Source organism: Branchiostoma belcheri, unplaced genomic scaffold (assembly GCF_001625305.1).
Source record: "Branchiostoma belcheri isolate BF01 breed outbred unplaced genomic scaffold, Haploidv18h27 scaffold41, whole genome shotgun sequence".
In the NCBI taxonomy this organism is placed as follows: Eukaryota; Metazoa; Chordata; class Leptocardii; order Amphioxiformes; family Branchiostomatidae; genus Branchiostoma; species Branchiostoma belcheri.
In genome coordinates this window covers 233,456-250,244 of record NW_017804032.1, presented here as the reverse complement: position 1 = coordinate 250,244, position 16,789 = coordinate 233,456, and the positions used below count along the sequence as shown (strand labels likewise).

The window sequence follows — 16,789 nt, the reverse complement described above, 5'->3', positions numbered from 1 at the left end:
AGAATCCCCCATACACGATCGCGGAAATGCTAACATAAGACGTCATGGGTTGAAAAGCCTGTATGCAAATGAGCTTCCCTAGAAACGAGAACTGACGAATTTCACATGCTGATTCCCAATGGGAACTAAATCACTGCCACGATGGAAAGCGTGATGACCGTTTATGACTCACATTTCTTATGAATATTTGAGATTAACACCCAAACCAAAAATGCGGAAGTGATGTAAACTCAATTCTCCTAAGTTCCTCCCAGCATGCAACAGTCAAGATGGCTGCCCGATGGGTCATTTCATGTCTAGCGGTAATCATAGGTGAGAAAACTGGTTTTATTTGTTCGTTTGTCTAACTTTCTATACCTCATAATGCCTTGGCCCTATAAATAAGAATATTTTGCATCAGTAGAGAGTTTCTAAACGATAATTTAGCGATATTTGGTCACATTTTCTTGCTCCACAATCTGAAGCTCCTGCCGTGACATGACGGCTTGCTCATGTGACAATTTGTAAATCGACCTGGAAAAAATTACGTCAGTTCTTGTACGAATAAAATCTGGTATTTCCAATAAAAACTTTAAAGGAAATCAACAATTAAACATGCAAAATGAAGTTTTACAAGTGGTCTATAAAAATAAACACCCAGTGTTGAAAAAATTATGTGGCCCTACACACCCTTTTTTAGCATAATAATATTGGTTGTCAGTCGTTTGTCGTTGTTTTTCTTTCTCTTTTACGTCATCCGTGTGCCTTTGAGCAGAGTCCTTCAATCTGGTTTGAGGCGATTGGGCCTTTGCTTTTTATCAGAGCATGATTCCACATTCTGCCGGGTCAGTGACTTTTTCATCGTGACCTTTGATCTCGTGATATGATCATGTGACTGTTAAAACATCAGTTTGCATAATGCAAATGAGACAAGGAGAGGTTTTCTATTATAACGTCCCATGAAACATAATATATTGTATGCTGAAGTGCCTGTACAGCTCTGTGTGGTCCAAGAGCTTTAAAAACAGAGATGAGCACCATCCTATAAACCATATGTTGTGGGAATGACTTTTTAAAGAAAAAAAAAAACACTTTGCAAAATGGGATGTGAAAATGACCTTGAAAATACACACACATGATATACATGTATTGATGAAGAGTAGACATCTAGGTAATAAGATACCAAAGTAACAGTTACTCAATGTAACTGGATAGATTTTGAAAATGGTCAGACATTTCACAAAACATCCACTACCTTTCATCAGTGACAGAAGAAAGGTAGTGGATACTACCAGAAATCAACCGTTTTTAAAATCTATTGGATCCAGTTGCTTGAGTAACTTTTACTTTGGTGCACACATACTATGAACTCCACAGTATGCTTTATGTTAACTGTGTTTTCCATGTGCCTAGGCCTATGCAGGGGTGAGCAGCTATACGTGCTACATGCTCCCAGCTATGTCCAGTTCCTGCCCTCTGCTTCCCCTCTGTGCACAGTGGAACTGCCCAAGGTCATCAGCCTAGTCCTAGGATTTTCCACCAACAAGGTAAAATGTGAAATAAGCCACTAAGTTTAAAAAGTAGAACATGTGCTTTACATTTAGGTTTACAAAGGTGATATATTTATGTTTACCGAAGGAAAACATGTATTGTTTTTGGTACGTTTCCTCTTCTTCTCCAACCCAAAAAGGTCAATGACCTGAACCAGACTGTTACCATGGTAACTAGTGTTGGGTTACATCATGTTGCAATTTTATAGCAGGAGGGATTTAGACTCCTGTCTGACCAGAATTAACAGAGCAGACCATATGCAAAGGTGAACATTAATATGCATCTGCTTTGCAAATGTTACCTTTTTGGTTTCATGAAATCTTACACAAATATTTCTTTTTCTTTCCTGAAAACAGGTCAAAGTTAACACAACCCTAATCCACACAAATTTGTGTGCAACTCTCATTAACCATTTCCTGTATAATATTCCCAGGACTTGGAATGGCAGGGTCTAGGACCAGGCAGCTTGTTCCAGCGACCGCGGGCAAACTTCCTCATCTCAGTGGAAAACCTCCCTAACGGAGCCACCATTGAACCTGTAGGAGGTGTAAAGGCTGCCTACCCTGTCAAACAGGTAAAGACATGTTATTGTAGTGACTTGTTTTGGGACTTGTCTAAATGTCAGTGCTCAACATTAGAAAGGTACTTCTTTCATCTGATACATATTTTTCAATAAAATGGGCAATACAGTTTTGGTGCCAAAATGCTACTCTCACCAGTTAAGGTGTTTCCTTGGCGCCCTGTTCATTTTTAAAGATAATGCTTTTTCCGATTTTTCCCCTACAGACCGGGATACCAGATCTTGAGGCTGTGCATAGCCACATTGCTACCAGCTTCCCTGACAGAAAATCACTGATGCTGGACCTCAGCATGGATGGCAATGTAAGATTTACTGTATGTTTGAAATGAACTGTCATCCAATGCAGAGTTTTAGGGTGGCAGAACTGGATTTTTAAAGTCCATTTTCTGGTCATTCTTTTAATGTTGTAAGTTGAATCAATTATTTAAACACATCAAGTATGAAATGATGATGAAAATGTGCTAAGAAATGGCAGTAAGTATCAATATCAGACAGATTTCCTTATCCAAAATACTTTTTTTTTGTTTTCCACCATGAAATTGCATTGGATTCCCTTAAGTAGACTTGTGCCTTCATTTTCATCACTAGACGACTAATGACTGAAGGATATGGGAAAAAAAAATTCTATCGTATCAAATCACTCTCAAGGATTTGGACTACAATGTTTAATCTACTAGGGAGTAAGTATCTTTCTTTAATTCTCTACTTCCTAGGTCTTCGAGATGAGATCCCTGTACCCTGGGCTGTTCTCTCAGCTGCCTGCCACCCCCCAGCAGATTGCTGTCCACTTGCAGAAGGATGGATCAGTCCTGAGGACTGAGCGACTAGGCAGCCTGAACACAACTAAAGAGGTCAGACATATACTGTACAATTATTTATGGCTATGTACTTATAGTACCTGAAATAAAGAATAAAGGAATTATCCTTTCTAACAAAGGAATTTTGTAGGGACCAAAATTAAAAATTTTGTGATGAATTTTTCTTAACTTTTGTCTTTGTGTTTTCAGGCTGATTTGATATTTGCAGGGGAACTGCAGCTGCTTCAAGACATCATGGATACAGTAAGTGGATGAAGGGATGAAGAGAAAAGGAGGATGGAGGCATAAACTCATTGTTAGACCTGTCCTATGACTGAAACAGTTAAATGATTTGGGCAAATGTAAAACAAAATATACCCTAAGTCCTAGTCGTGCCTTCAAGTACATTGTACCAACCCAGGATTGCAGTGCTCAAGTTTTTTCTTTCCTATAACTATCTTAGAGTGGAACTTGCTACTACCAAGTAAAGTACATGTGTAGGGACATCACTACTACTGTAGCTTACAGTTATATGTGAAAAGGTTAGCTGGGTCAAGTTGTTTTTAATGTTACTGAGTTAAGTATTGTAGAGTAGAACTTGCTACAACTAAGTAAAGTAGGGGCATCACTACTAGTACTAGATAGCTTACAGTTACATGTAGATGTGCAAAGGTTAGTTGTGTCAAGTTGTTCAGTGTATATGATACATGTATAACCATCTGCCACCGCACTGCGTGCCTTCGAAGCAGGTGTGTTACATTGAAGAGAAGTTGTACCATCTACTAGTAGTATACAGATACCTTACCTTCCTTACCCTACAGCTTACAGGTAACCAGGCGTTGGTGTCTGATGGTGTACCAGACCTGTTCAGTGTGAGTCTGACTGGAGTTGGACGTTTGGCTCAGGAGTACGGCAAAAACAGCCAGCAAGTCCAGGATGCCATAACTGTCCTCAACAACTTCCTACCAAAGGTTTGGGATTTCATAAACTTCTCTTGAAAAGGGTATTCAATTTTTTGTGTGTGAGGAATCTTCAACTTTTAGTAATTCCAACATTTGAATATGAAAGCAGATGTACCCAGTTCGTAAGGTTGGCTGTATGAATTTCTGTTACTAAATTATGTTGTTGTCAAACCTTGTGTATAACAACTTAAACATACAGTATGTTTTCTCTCATTAGGTAGTAGGTACATAAATGAATTTTACACTTTGAGTATCAAGCTATTTTCCTTGAGAAAAGTAAGATGAATTTTTCAAAGAATTTACAGAACATACATCTAATGATTTTATGGTTTGAACTGTACCCTCATTTTTGCAGTAACAGGAGCTGTAAATGTTTTGACATTTCACCCAAGTTTTGCACAGTTTTCAATTGTCACCAAACATATGTGCTCCATTGTGTCCTGTAGTTTTCCAAGTCGGTGGCTGAGCTGTACTCAGGTGATGTTGTTGTGGAAGTTCTGACTCTGTCCACCCCTACAAGTGGCATGCAGCGGCCACGCCGCTCACTGCTGCAACAGGCACAGGTAAATTTACCATGTGTACTGTTATCCATGTAGTTTGTTACAACTGTGAATGATGCCTGCTTCCTAGTGACTTTTGTTGGTGCTGCAGCAGGAACTGTGATCTTGACTTTTGGATAGTAAGTTTTTGGACTGGAAGGAAGAGTTGTAGATTTGGGCCCCAAGCAGCTTGTTTAGGAACTGTGGGAGCATTTTATATATCTCCTGTTCTGTACATGCTGTGGTCTTGACTGTTTGTTGGCAGATAGTTTTGGGGGTTCAGAGGAAGTGGTATAGACTTGGGTCCCCTAGCAGCTTGTGTTGGAACTGTGATGCCATTTTTGTCTTTGGAAGAGTATAACTCCAGAAAGGATTAATTGATTGTCATGACTTTTGACATGTAGGTAGCTTAGGTAGAGGCACACAGAATTAGAAGCAAATTAGGCAAGTCACAGCTTAATTTGCATAACAAATTGTGTATAATTGTGGTGTTCTGATTCTCTTCTCATACAGGATCTGCCGGGTAATCTTGCACCCCATGTGAAACCTGACTACCCTGTCATCTTCAACATGAGCCTGTGGTTGGGGGTCCTGCTCCTGCTAGCCGTGTACTCTGTAGCCTACAACCTCCTGTACATGGAGCCTGGCCGAGACTCCATCATCTACCGCATGACGTCAGGACGCATGAAAACCGAGTAATGACCAAACTATCAAATCTCCTTACTGCGGGCGGGAATAACGGAGGATAGCTGGTGGCGCCAGTGTTAGGAATTCTCAGCATGGTTGCATGAAGTTTCCCCAAGTGTTAGATAGACAGATAATTTCTTTGCTGGTGTTGTTTTCCCTAGCAAAGGGAATCCACACTCTTTCATGTTAGATCTTGAAGCTGACTGTTTTAAATGGAAAAGGGTTGAGCAATCCTATTCTAATACCTTGAAAAATCAAGTTATTTTATCAGCTATTTTATGTTATTGTAACATAGACTTATACTACATTTTCATGCTACATCCTTGCTCAAAAGCATTCTTTTATTTTGACTAGTCATTCTTTTTTCCCATTCAATTTCAGACTGTACATAAATTTTTATCTTGAAAGTATTTATTTTCTTTTTCTTAGCTTTTAGTTACTTTTTCTTAGACTGTAGCTCATTTTTCCCCCGGCCCCAATTAGACAGCTAATATAAGACAGTCACATTTTCATACCTGTTGTTTTTTCCTTCCTACCTGGAAAGGATGCTTATACCGCTAACCTATTTCTGCGTTTGCTAAGCTTCATGCTTTCTTTTGACAGGGATGACTACACCCGATTTGGGCAGGGTGCACACAGGCCAGTACAGAAATGGGACTGATCATACATCAACCATTTGAGTTTGTATTTACCCATCCTTTTTGTTACTACATACATTTGATCTTTAAGTTAGTTTTTTAGTTCTAATAAGGTATGTCACAGTTCTGAGTGTGCATATGCATCCATGATGCACTTTGGTCTAAGGTAAAATTGAAGTGCCCATACTTGTATACAATTCTCTGTCTGACATGTTTGCAACATTTTCACATGGAGGATTGTCTACATTGTACTTCTGATGGGCCTTAACCTATGACCTTACCCACAATCCCCTATGATACTGGAACTGTGATATGGCTTATTGTAGACATCAGGGTTAAATGTATATATTATGTTCATTGGTTCAAATTGGTTTTGTAAATATGTCAAAAATTATTGTACTTATTAAGTAGTAAATTTCTTCCTTTTTTCTGTTTCCTCTCTTCCCTACCTTGAAACGTTAACTTCTTCTTTTGTCTTTCCTTTTTTAAAGTCACATGTAGTCTTGGCCTATGTGTGAACCAAGAAACTAAACCATGAATCTTTTCAGAACAGACAACTTAAGAAAGACATCATTCTTACAGGCTGTCAAGATTTTCATTCTTAGAAAAACATATAGTATATAAAAAATGTCGAAGTTTACCAGATGGATGCAAATAGTTGACGAAGCATAACTAACTACCATTCATGTTGTTAAATTTTTCCCTTAACCACCAGAGTTCTGTATTACATCTCACATAAACACACCTCATGCCATTTTCCTGTATTGTTGACCCTCTTGTTTCTACTCCACTGTTCTTCTGCACCATTCCTCTCTTACCTGTAACTCAATTCTGTTTAAGGATAATTTGAAGTACAATGTAACATGTTAGATGTATGTTGAGTCAAGAACATTGATTGTGTCTATCAAAGTTAACAATCAGAAAATTGGTGAAACAATAATTCCTGGTCACTTACTGTGTCCCATATGTAGCTTTCACATCGGAAATATAGCAGTGAACATTGAAAATAGTTTGATGTAATCCATTTTGACTTTCCGTTACAGGGCTCAAAATACCACCCATATACAGTATTAGTAAAATTGGAGATGTGCAGTCTACCTACACCTAACCTGCACTGCTCCATGTACTGGGTACATGTATATATTACACATGTGGGCATTTGCTGTACTGAATGTAAACGCTTATAAAATGCTGTATGAAGAAAGGATATTGTTTGTAAGCAGTATCCAGTGTGACCCACAGTTCTAAACTTGTGGTGCAGGTAGCATTGCCTGGTGCAGGTAATTTTCAATGTTACCTGCACCAGCAAGGGTATGCAGAAAAGAGACATGTATTTTGGGCCCTGCTTTGTGAAAAATTTGTAATGTAACCATTGTGGCATTGGTCATAGATGTAAACATCATTCCTTCTAAAAGACTATGTTGTATATAGAACAAAATTGTGACACAACGTTCCGTGTTAAGATTAACAACCAAAATAGTTTAAGTCCTAATCTTAAAAAACAACAGATGAAAACCGTACATTGTAATGAGTAAAATAACAGATGTTAATTGTTAGACAGAAGGAATTAAAAGGCTAAACTCGATCTATTCAATATGGATGAAGCAACTGCCAATTCTGTAATTTATAGAGATAGTGAACACCGAGTATATCACTAAGAAAACAAACAAAGCACAAACTGTTGGAATAGGGGCTTTGGTGTAGGTCGTATTTGCATGTATTTTGTGGTTTAAACATGATGTCGACCTTAGAATTAGTCATTAGGGGAGAAGGTATACTTAGAAAATCTTCTTTGGATCAGTGAGTGTAGTATTTAAGGTTTATAGTGGTACCATCTGCAAGATCTGTCATTAAGCAATACTGTATACTGACTAAACATTGAGAAAATAGTGCTGTGTACATTGTAACCAACTATAGTAAAGTGTGTACCATGGAAAGGCTATTACATTTGTTTTCTGTTTAATGATGTATTTTGAAGATGGTACCTACTATAGAACCACGAGAACTCGAGATGTACACATTATAAATAATATCCAAAGATAGTCAAAAGAACATCAAATAATTATTGAAGAACTTGAAGAAAGGTTAATGATTGATGTTTATTAAGAAGTTTATAGCTCTGAGCCATGTGCTGCTCTAGATGTTTGTGATTGGATAGTCAAGGTACATGTAATAGTAGAACAGTGGTATGTGATATTTGTGCAATAAATGGTATGATTAATGAAGTCAGTATGGGCTGATTACTGGCGACTCAATATAGAAAAGTACAACATCTTTTGGATCCCATTGCATGCTGGGAGTCACAAAGCACCATGGGTAAACATAGGGACAAACAATATCCTCACCCTAACTCCATGCTGCACATGCGTACTGTATTGATTGCAGTGTTATGATTGACATGATATTTGCCTCCTGCGCTACCCATAGCGCCCAGTGTCTCCCAGCATGCAATGGGATCTGTGAAAAGGTAACTGGGAACAAACAACTTTCAGCAGTGAAATAGCTTGATTTCTTAGCCTTGCATGTGAACAATCAAAAGACAAGTCTTCTCAACTAAAACATTGATTTAATCCATACATTTTAAAAGGATATCTCAGGTGCAGATGAGTCTGGAGTATCCCTACAGTTATTTTTGAAAGCCCTAGTGCTGTTTGACAAAGAACATCCTGAATAAGATATTTCATGCATTTTTGTAATTAAAAATTCATCACACTAGTCCATTTTATAATAGTTTCATTACTATCTGAATTAAAATATTTTTAAAAAAATCAATATTTTCCTATCTAATGATAATAAGAAGCACTTGGGTCTTAAAATTGCACTGTTCATCCCTCTGATTACAAATTATCTCTCCACCTTTCAAGGGTATATTTGCCAATGTAGAATATTGAGTTAAAATTTGTCGGAAAGTTTAAACATAGACTTCTGACAGTAAATGAGTGTAATTCCAACACGAGACACATTACTGTTTTCGGATCATCATTGCAAAACATTGCAAAGATGATCTGTATGTGTAAGGCACTGTTAACACCATGGCCATTTCTCTGCCCTACTCATTGCAATGGTATGTCGAGCAATTCTACTGCTCTGCGCGCGGCACACTGTTGTGCTTCTTTCTTGCTGTTACATGCTTCTGAAGCAACTTCAAGACTCGTTGCTTCAGTAATAGCACCACAGGTTACAACGGTTTTAAATCCACCATCACAGTCATATGTCTGATACTTCGGGATGTCGCTGCTATCTAATTTCACGGCATGTTGCTGTAGAGAGCCCTTGTAGTTGATGGTGTCACCCGAAGGAATTTTCAGTAGGTCAATCACCGATTTTGCAGCGTTTTGTTCAGAATCTTTCTTAGTTGTGGTGGCATTGACAGTCTGATATGCGCCTGCTGTTTTGAAGCTCACTGTTGAAAGGAAGGTTTTGTCATCTGTTGGGGTGTCATGGTATTTGGGCGGAGGCAAGCGCTGTTTCTGCACGTGTTGCTGTAGGATAGCCTTGTAATTTCTGTCGGCACTTTCCGTCGCTGTTGCTGGTTTATCTAAAAAGAAATAGTCAAGAAATTTGTTTCAGGAATTGTCCTAGACATGATTGAAACACAAAATGTTTACCAGACCTATGTTTACCAGTAATCTTTCCAAGTTTTCAAAAACCCTTACCTTCATTCTGTAATTGGGGACCATGCTTGTTTGTGACACTGGGGTTACTAGCAGTAGGAGCCTTCCTGGTAGATGCTTCTGTCCCCGATGCTATGGTTGAGGCTGACTCTAGTCCTTTGGGACTTTTGGTCTTAGCTTGTACACTGGCAACTTCTTTCTCTTCCTTGCCTGACCCCTTGGCTTCTGGTGCGGTATCTGCCATTGCTGTTTGGGTTGCTTCTGTGAGGATCCCCAAGACATACAATGCAAACTTGGCGACGTTCTGTTTCGCTTCTTCACGCACACTCCCTAAAGAAACGAACAGTTAAATCAGACATTTCCCATAGTGGACTAGATCGGATGGCTCGGATCCCATTGCATGCTGGGAGACGTGGGGCACTATGGGTAGAGCAGGGGGAAAAGGGACATCATCACCATGTCCTGTCTGGTCTATGTTATTATGGTAATGATGTTGTTTTGCCCTCTGCGTTACTCACAATGCTCCACGCGTCCCACAATGCAATAGGATATCCAGGAAAAGGTTTGTGTACCAAGTAAGGAAATTGATATAGATATAACCAACCTTGAGAAAGAGATGTCGCTTGTCCCTGAAGTTCGTCTTTAGCACTGTCAGGTGTAACAAGATTGAAGCTGCATGGCTCAGTGATGACATGACAGCGTACAACACTGATATAACCACCTTGGAGCTTGTATGTATAGTACGTGGGGACGCCGGATGGGTTCTCTTTAGTGACATACTCCTGCAAAGTACCCTTGTAGTTGGTACCCTTTGCTGTAACATGCGGCAACATCTCAATCACTGCTTTTGCTGCATTTTGCTCGGCTTCTTTCTTGCTCTTCGCAGGTTCCTTGGTTTGGTAGGCACCTCTTGTCTTGAAGCTAACAGATGACAGGGTGGTGCCGCCTTCTTCAAAATCTTTGTATCTGGGAGATGCGAATTTTTGATCTTGCACATGTTTTTGTAGAATATTCGTATACGCCGTACTGTTCTTACTACCTGTTGCTACTCTTCCAACTGAAAAGAAGGAAAAAGATCAGTTAGTAACAACAGAGATCAACAGAAAGCCATAAACAAGTTCTCCTCCATTGGTCACACCTAGGTTGTCATGTTGTGTTGAAGTCACTATTGCCATACTCCTTAACTCCCCTTTGTTCCGACATTGGTTACCCCAATCCCGCTCAGACATCCATGGCAGATGCCTGAAGGGGGCAAACCAACTCGACATCCCTTTGACGAAAACAAAGCGGTACAAAACGAGCCCAATCCCCTATTTCACTGATTTGTTAAATAAACAAGCAGACCTAGGTTGAAATCTCCCAGTACCGGACCAATATTGTTTTTAATCACTTATATATCTAATTTATAACTGCGTACAGCTAGTATTTGTTTAAGTTGTTTGTACCTAGTTTGTCAATGTCCTTTGTTTGTTTAGCCCACCTTATTGTTTAATTGTTTTTAAACCTGTGTACGCAATTCAGCGGTTTAAACGCTGCCATGTACAAGGATTGTTGTCAATAAACTATTATTATTATTATTATTTGTTGCTCCTTTGAGGCTTGGCTCTATTATGAATATTACAAGCTCTCAACAGCAGTGAACAAAAGGCATATAATCTACTTCCTGAGCACAGGAGTTGAGTCTGTACAAAACTTACCGTTTTTCTGTGAGGAGGAACTATCAGCTTCCACATAAGTCACAGAATTTGAAGCAGCAGAATTTGACAGGGTCTTAGCCGGATCCGTGTTCACAGCGGAGGTGGCTTTATGTGCATTTGAATCTTCCTTTGTCATTGGTTTCGCCAGGCTGTCAATTTTAGACCCCTGCATCTTTGGTATAGCGCCTGTCTGTTTGGATGCTTCAAAGGGCAGTCCCAAAATATCCAAGGCAAATTTTGCAACTTTCTGCTCTGCCAATTTCACTACACCCCCTGAAATAAAAATAAAAAACAATCATGAATTTGACAGATTTCCTCAACATGGATGCTAACACCGTGTCTACGATCAAAACAATTTGATTGTATACACATCAGATTTAAACAAATATAAGGCGTACATCTCTGACCTGAAGAAAGAGTTGTTTGAAGATCGGGGGCGTTTTGTGGATCCTTAGGTGTAGTGACTTTGAAAGTACATGCTTCTGTGATGGCCACACTGCGCACAACGCTGATATAACAATCCTCACACTTATAGGTGTGGTAGGTTGGAACGTTGGACGAATCAAACATGGAGGTGAGGAACTCCTGCAGAGCACCTTTGTAGTTTGCATCCCTGAAAGGGGCGCCCAACATCCGAACCACCGCGTTTGCTGCGTTCTGTTCGGCTTCTTTCTTGCCTTTGGCAGGCTCGGTGGTTTGATAGGCGGCTGTTGTCTGGAAGGTGACAGTTGACAGGTAGATCTCGCCATCTGGAGTGGTTTTGTAAAACGGATCTGGAAGCTTCTGCTTCTTCACGTGTTCTTTCAGGATGGCCTTGTAGTCTGTACTGTCTTTGGTAATCACTGTCCTACTTTCACCTGAAACAAAGAATAAGATGTTCAGAAATTGCTTCAAAGATATTATATTGATACGAAATACACATGCCACTAGCAAGCACATCAAAAGGTGTGTTAACATAGCAAAGAAGTGTGTCTGTGAAGGTTTGTGTTTCTAGTCATTTCTTACTCTTTCATATCTGTGTTTGCATGAACAGGAACAGACTTCTTGGCAACTCTGACCCAAGGTTGATGTCACGGTTGAAAATTCGATTTCGTGTTGGATAAAGGTAGAAATGTAGTATTATATTCTTTCTTACTTGTTGCTTTGGTGTCGTCTTTGTTAGATGCCTTTGTTCCGTGTACAGGACTGGCCTGTCTGGGGCGCATGGACACAGCTGGCAGCTGCACGCCTAAGGCAAGTAGGGCTTTCTCTGCAGCATTTTGCTCAGCTTCTTTCCGAGTGGTACTCGTGTCTCCTGGAACACATAAGGTGAATTAGATTCTGGATTAGAATACTGGGGTAATATTAAGAATTCTGGTGGTACTATGTTTCTCTTTCATTTTTTTAGTTTGGTTACCTGGGTAATAACAACTTCACCAAGTAGAAAATATACTGTCCCACTGCCTTTTGATATTCACGAAGTAGTCGGCTTTAAATTCAAGCTTACACATCTCATCTTTCCTTTCAGATCAGATTTATATTCTAAACAAACCATTCTTATCATCCTGTAAACTGTACTAGACATTTGTTCTCACCTGGAGGAAATTCTGCTGTACCGGTCAGCCTGACTTCAGCGTAGAAACCCATGTCATCCTGCGTATAGTTGATTTCCGGTTGGTCTTGACTTTGTTTTCGTAGGTACTCCTGAAGCTCCGCTCTAAAATGTGTTGGATCTGCAAACAGCATTTTGTACGTGTGAAAGGCCATAACATGTACATACAGCTTCAGAAGGACCTGATCTTTCTTTTACAAATCAAAAGCACTTTGAATACATGACATTGTACAATGTACATGTCTCTTGTAGAAGAAGAGAATATATAAGTTTATCGTGTCATATAGAAGAGACACGATAAACTTTTGATCCACTGAAACAAAATCTATCCCTTACCATTTGTCACGTGTGACTGTCCCAACCTCTGCAAGGCTAGCTCACAGGCTTTTTGAGTGGCGACTTTCTTGGATGCAAACTGGCCATCCGGCCGGAAGAGGGCGTTTTTGTATTGCAGTACAACCCTGAATGTGAAGGGAGGCTGTCCTGCATTCGATCCTTCACCTTCCAGCCTCTTGTACTTTGCTTTTGGCAGTTTCTCCTTGTCCAGGTACTCTTGCAATGTGTTCTTGTAACTGATACTGGCACCTACATAAGTTGAAACAAGGCACATGTTCATAATTCTCATTTCTGGGAGCTTGGCCAAATTAAATCCACACATACTCTCGCAGAGTTCCAGTTTTGTACAGCATTTGACTCAAGTACAAATAGCACAAAAGTAAAATCTGTGAAGTATTTCTGTCAACCTAAAAGGGTATCCTTTCTGATTTTAGTTCTGCTGGAGATAAATATATCTGAAACGTTGCTTTTTTGATACAGAGCTTCTCTTAGTACATGTACATGTAGGTGCTTTGAATCAATCTATGGCAAAAGAAGCTTGGCGTACCTGGTGTGAACTTGGGGCTCCCAGGTGGTGCTTCTAGCAGCTTTTGTTTGACTTTCGTCAAGTCTTCCTTCACGTCATCAACAGAAGTCTTGACGTCCCCAATTTTAGCCCTCACGTCACTGATTTCATCTTGGGTGCGTGTGGTGATGTCTTCCAGTTGTGCCATTTGTTTAGTCATAGTTTTGTCCAGGTGACTCACCTCAGCTTTGACGTCCGCAATGTCCCCCTCCACCTTAACCAACCTGCTCTGGTACTGCTGTAACACGGTGGACAGCTCTGATGCTTGGACTTGTAGGACGCTCTGCAAGTCCGCGTTGCCATTTACCATGTCCAAGATGGAGTTCACGGTCTTTGATGAAACCTTCGCAAGATACACAAAAGAAAACATGTCATAGTGACACAGTTCAAAACTAAGACTTACACATACAGAAGTATTGAGGTCCTATATGTAGCCTTCAGATTGTAGAAGTTGGCAAAACAAGGAAGAATAATTGGCTAGGAGAGTCAGTTGGCGGGAAGGTTAATTTTCTCCTAACTGCGCAAGAAAACTGTACTCTAGGATGGCAAAACTCTCCTTGCAAATTATTCTCTCTATTTGGCTTAATTTTACTGTTTTTATCCCCCATTGTTTAATAGTCTGGTGGAAACTGATGTATGTATGTACCTTTTCCTCTGTCGTCCTCCCTTGCTCCAGAGCATCCAGGCGGGTCGCGTGATCCCCCAACTCTTTCTCCTGAAGCTCGAGCGACTTCTTCAAGTTCTCCATGAGGTCTGTGAACACTTGTACCTCTGCATCATGGCAAGCTTTGTCGGCACCGATGTGAAAGTCATCTGTCTGGATCTGTTACAACAAGTCACAACAATATGTAGCTATAGACAAATCTAGATGCATAATATGGTTTTGAAACAAAGGAGCTAAAACACATACATACTACCCTACCACAGTCTTAAGAATTTAAGTGATCAATTATAGTAGCATGAGGCAGACAGCAATAATTTAAAGTGCATAAAACAAGTTACTAAATTAAATACACCATCAGCCTACCTTACTAATCTCGTCTGCAGCCTTCTGTGCAGCTGGATCGGATTTTATTTGTGTATCACGCATCAGACTCAGAACTGCAGCCATGTGATCTTGGAATTCCTGCTGGCTGAAAGTCAGGTCTGCAGAATGCATGGCGCGATTGCGGACTTCTATGACCTTGTACGTGCAAAAGGAAATATTTCTGCTCAATTGTTCCTTTCTGTATATGTTAGTGTAGATATCAGCTTGATATGTTACTTCAGAAGAACTTGCCATACATGGTACCTACTACAAGTGTTGTGCAATTAAGTTTGATTGATTGATTGATTGATTGATTTATTGATTGATTGATTGATTGATTTATGGGAGTAATGTTAACGTTAGGAAGACACAACCTTAGATTCTATTATCTTTTAAAAGGAAAAATGTAAACCATATTTTATCACTAATATACTGCATAAACAAATGAACCTTTAAAAATTAAAGAACCTATTCTTCTGTACTACTGTATAGGAAGCAGATACTAAAGAAGGTTTTAAAGCAAATTTTGCAGAAGTTCCTCTAATACAATGTAAATCAAGTGCTGGAACTGACCCACCTTTTGCGAGGCCTTAGTGCTGATGTACTTGTTGCAAAATTTGCAGTGTACAATGAAGTTCAAGAGTGCTGAGGTATCTGATTTTTTAGGGCCCGTGTTGTCTGTGTTTTGGCCTCTGGGCATGAACACCTATTGGTTTAATAGAATTCAATCAGTCATACTCATCAATTTGACGAAATGCTACCGTGCGTACAACAAAAAGTATAAGGAAAACATTAAAAGATTTACGCGAAATCTAAGGTACTGACTTTTGCCACCTCCCATGGTTCCTTGCTCCATTTGTTGGGGGTACAGTTAGTCCAGTAAATCTGACTCTTGGCGCCTTTGTAGTAGTTTGCCAACTCCTGTCGCCAAGGCTTGCAATCCTAGAAAAATATTAGACTTCTCCATGTATGCTGTCAACATAATGTGCTTTGGCTTACAACACAAAACATAAGGCTTTTTAGCGTTGGAAAAGATATATCCATACTTAAAAGGTGTGGGCTGTAGGAAATTCAGGAGTGTTAACATTGTTTAAGCACAAAAAAATACTTGCAAAAAAAATATTTCAGCAAGTATATTCCTGTATTCTATCCCCATCTTGTCTAGACCCATTCTATATATTGTTTGATCTTCTCTTACCTTACATTCTTGTTTTTTCTTTGGGTTACAAGTGCAGTTTTCCACACTGTCCCCAAGCTTGGCTTTGACCTCCGCATGCAGTTCCTTCGCCGCTCGCAAGGTGACACTAGTGAGACCATCCCGGGTGGCCAACAGGGCTAGCCCCACCCTCAGCCAGTTTTTGTAGCCCTCGCTGTTGCGTTGGTCTTTCAAGCTCATGTTCTCCACTGATGGTCTTGCGTCACTTCTCACCAATCATTTTGGTTATGCCCCTGCTGTGACCTAGTTGAACATCAGTTTAATAATTAATGCCATCAAATCAATAATAGAGTGTGAGAAAGACAGGTAAGGTCTTAGGAAAAAAATGTTGTGTTTCCTGTTTCAGTTCTGAAAAAATTAAGGTTGGTAGGTAGGGATTATCTTTTTAGCAGTTTAACAAAGTAAAACTTACATGAGGACACTTTTATTTTCAATGTCAGTGTTAGAAAACCAATTGTACAACGTTTTATCAACGGTTTAATATAACGTTTTACCTAGAAAGGTAAAATTTGTAAAGAAAATGTACAATGTTTTATTGTTTACCTTCACCTGGTTTAGCTTAACACACTACTGCTCTGTTTTTAATTACTCAAAGTCAAAAGTGACTAAACTTTTGTTGTGGAGCCTCCTATTCGAGACATTAAACAAAATGGTATGATTGTAGTCTACACAAAATTCTGAACTGCAACACATAACGGTTATATACTTAGTAGGACTACTGCCCCATTGAAAGCAAATTAAACCTTCGTACCATTTGCTTTACGTTACAACATGGACTGTAACTTACTTCCGGGTTGATCAAGAGCAACATTTCGTTCACATATTTACCGTTTACCTGCATCTGTTTGGCCTCCGAAAAGCCGAGTGGTTCCTCCAACGCTGTCTAGTTGATGATCGGGTGAAGTTGATTGAAATTAAGGCTGTTTATCACAACAGACTCTATGAACGAAAACTAAAAAGTGTTCGATTATGTATGCATGCTGGGAAAAGGTGAAAGGTGACAAGTTACG

The 16,789-nt window shown here is 39.6% G+C and overlaps 2 protein-coding genes across 3 annotated transcripts; one reads left to right on the top strand and one right to left on the bottom strand.

Annotated features, from left to right (window-relative positions):
• The first annotated feature begins 94 nt into the window (after window positions 1-94).
• LOC109477808 (renin receptor-like) lies at window positions 95-7,957 on the top strand. 2 transcript variants are annotated; one of them, XM_019779205.1, is made up of 11 exons: window positions 96-312; window positions 1,393-1,526; window positions 1,964-2,104; window positions 2,317-2,412; window positions 2,824-2,961; window positions 3,118-3,171; window positions 3,729-3,878; window positions 4,316-4,432; window positions 4,922-5,103; window positions 5,699-5,775; window positions 6,777-7,957. In XM_019779205.1, exons 1-10 carry the CDS (start codon window positions 270-272, stop codon window positions 5,754-5,756), a joined length of 1,113 nt encoding a protein of 370 aa, XP_019634764.1. In that variant the 5' UTR covers window positions 96-269; the 3' UTR covers window positions 5,757-5,775; window positions 6,777-7,957. The 2 variants fall into 2 exon arrangements, with proteins under 2 accessions (XP_019634763.1, XP_019634764.1); XM_019779204.1 differs by having other exon boundaries at window positions 95-312; window positions 5,699-7,957.
• On the bottom strand, window positions 5,796-16,751 carry LOC109477712. Its single transcript, XM_019779057.1, has 15 exons — window positions 16,615-16,751; window positions 15,762-16,022; window positions 15,389-15,505; window positions 15,141-15,269; window positions 14,564-14,719; window positions 14,183-14,359; window positions 13,519-13,879; window positions 12,972-13,220; window positions 12,619-12,756; window positions 12,180-12,338; window positions 11,452-11,901; window positions 11,045-11,317; window positions 9,952-10,404; window positions 9,390-9,677; window positions 5,796-9,271 (listed from the first exon to the last, which is right to left on the bottom strand). Exons 2-15 carry the CDS (start codon window positions 15,957-15,959, stop codon window positions 8,787-8,789), a joined length of 3,633 nt encoding a protein of 1,210 aa, XP_019634616.1. The 5' UTR covers window positions 15,960-16,022; window positions 16,615-16,751; the 3' UTR covers window positions 5,796-8,786.
• Window positions 16,752-16,789: the final 38 nt, after the last annotated feature.

Coding starts and splice junctions, on each gene's coding strand:
- LOC109477808 (XM_019779204.1), top strand. CDS start 270: ATGGCTGCCCGATGGGTCATTTCATGTCTAGCGGTAATCATAG. Junction 313..1,392: donor ATGTCTAGCGGTAATCATAG/GTGAGAAAACTG, acceptor CCATGTGCCTAG/GCCTATGCAGGGGTGAGCAG. Junction 3,879..4,315: donor TCAACAACTTCCTACCAAAG/GTTTGGGATTTC, acceptor TGTGTCCTGTAG/TTTTCCAAGTCGGTGGCTGA.
- LOC109477712 (XM_019779057.1), bottom strand. CDS start 15,959: ATGAGCTTGAAAGACCAACGCAACAGCGAGGGCTACAAAAACTGGCTG. Junction 13,221..13,518: donor GAGCCCCAAGTTCACACCAG/GTACGCCAAGCT, acceptor CAACTTATGTAG/GTGCCAGTATCAGTTACAAG. Junction 9,678..9,951: donor AGCGACATCTCTTTCTCAAG/GTTGGTTATATC, acceptor TCGTTTCTTTAG/GGAGTGTGCGTGAAGAAGCG.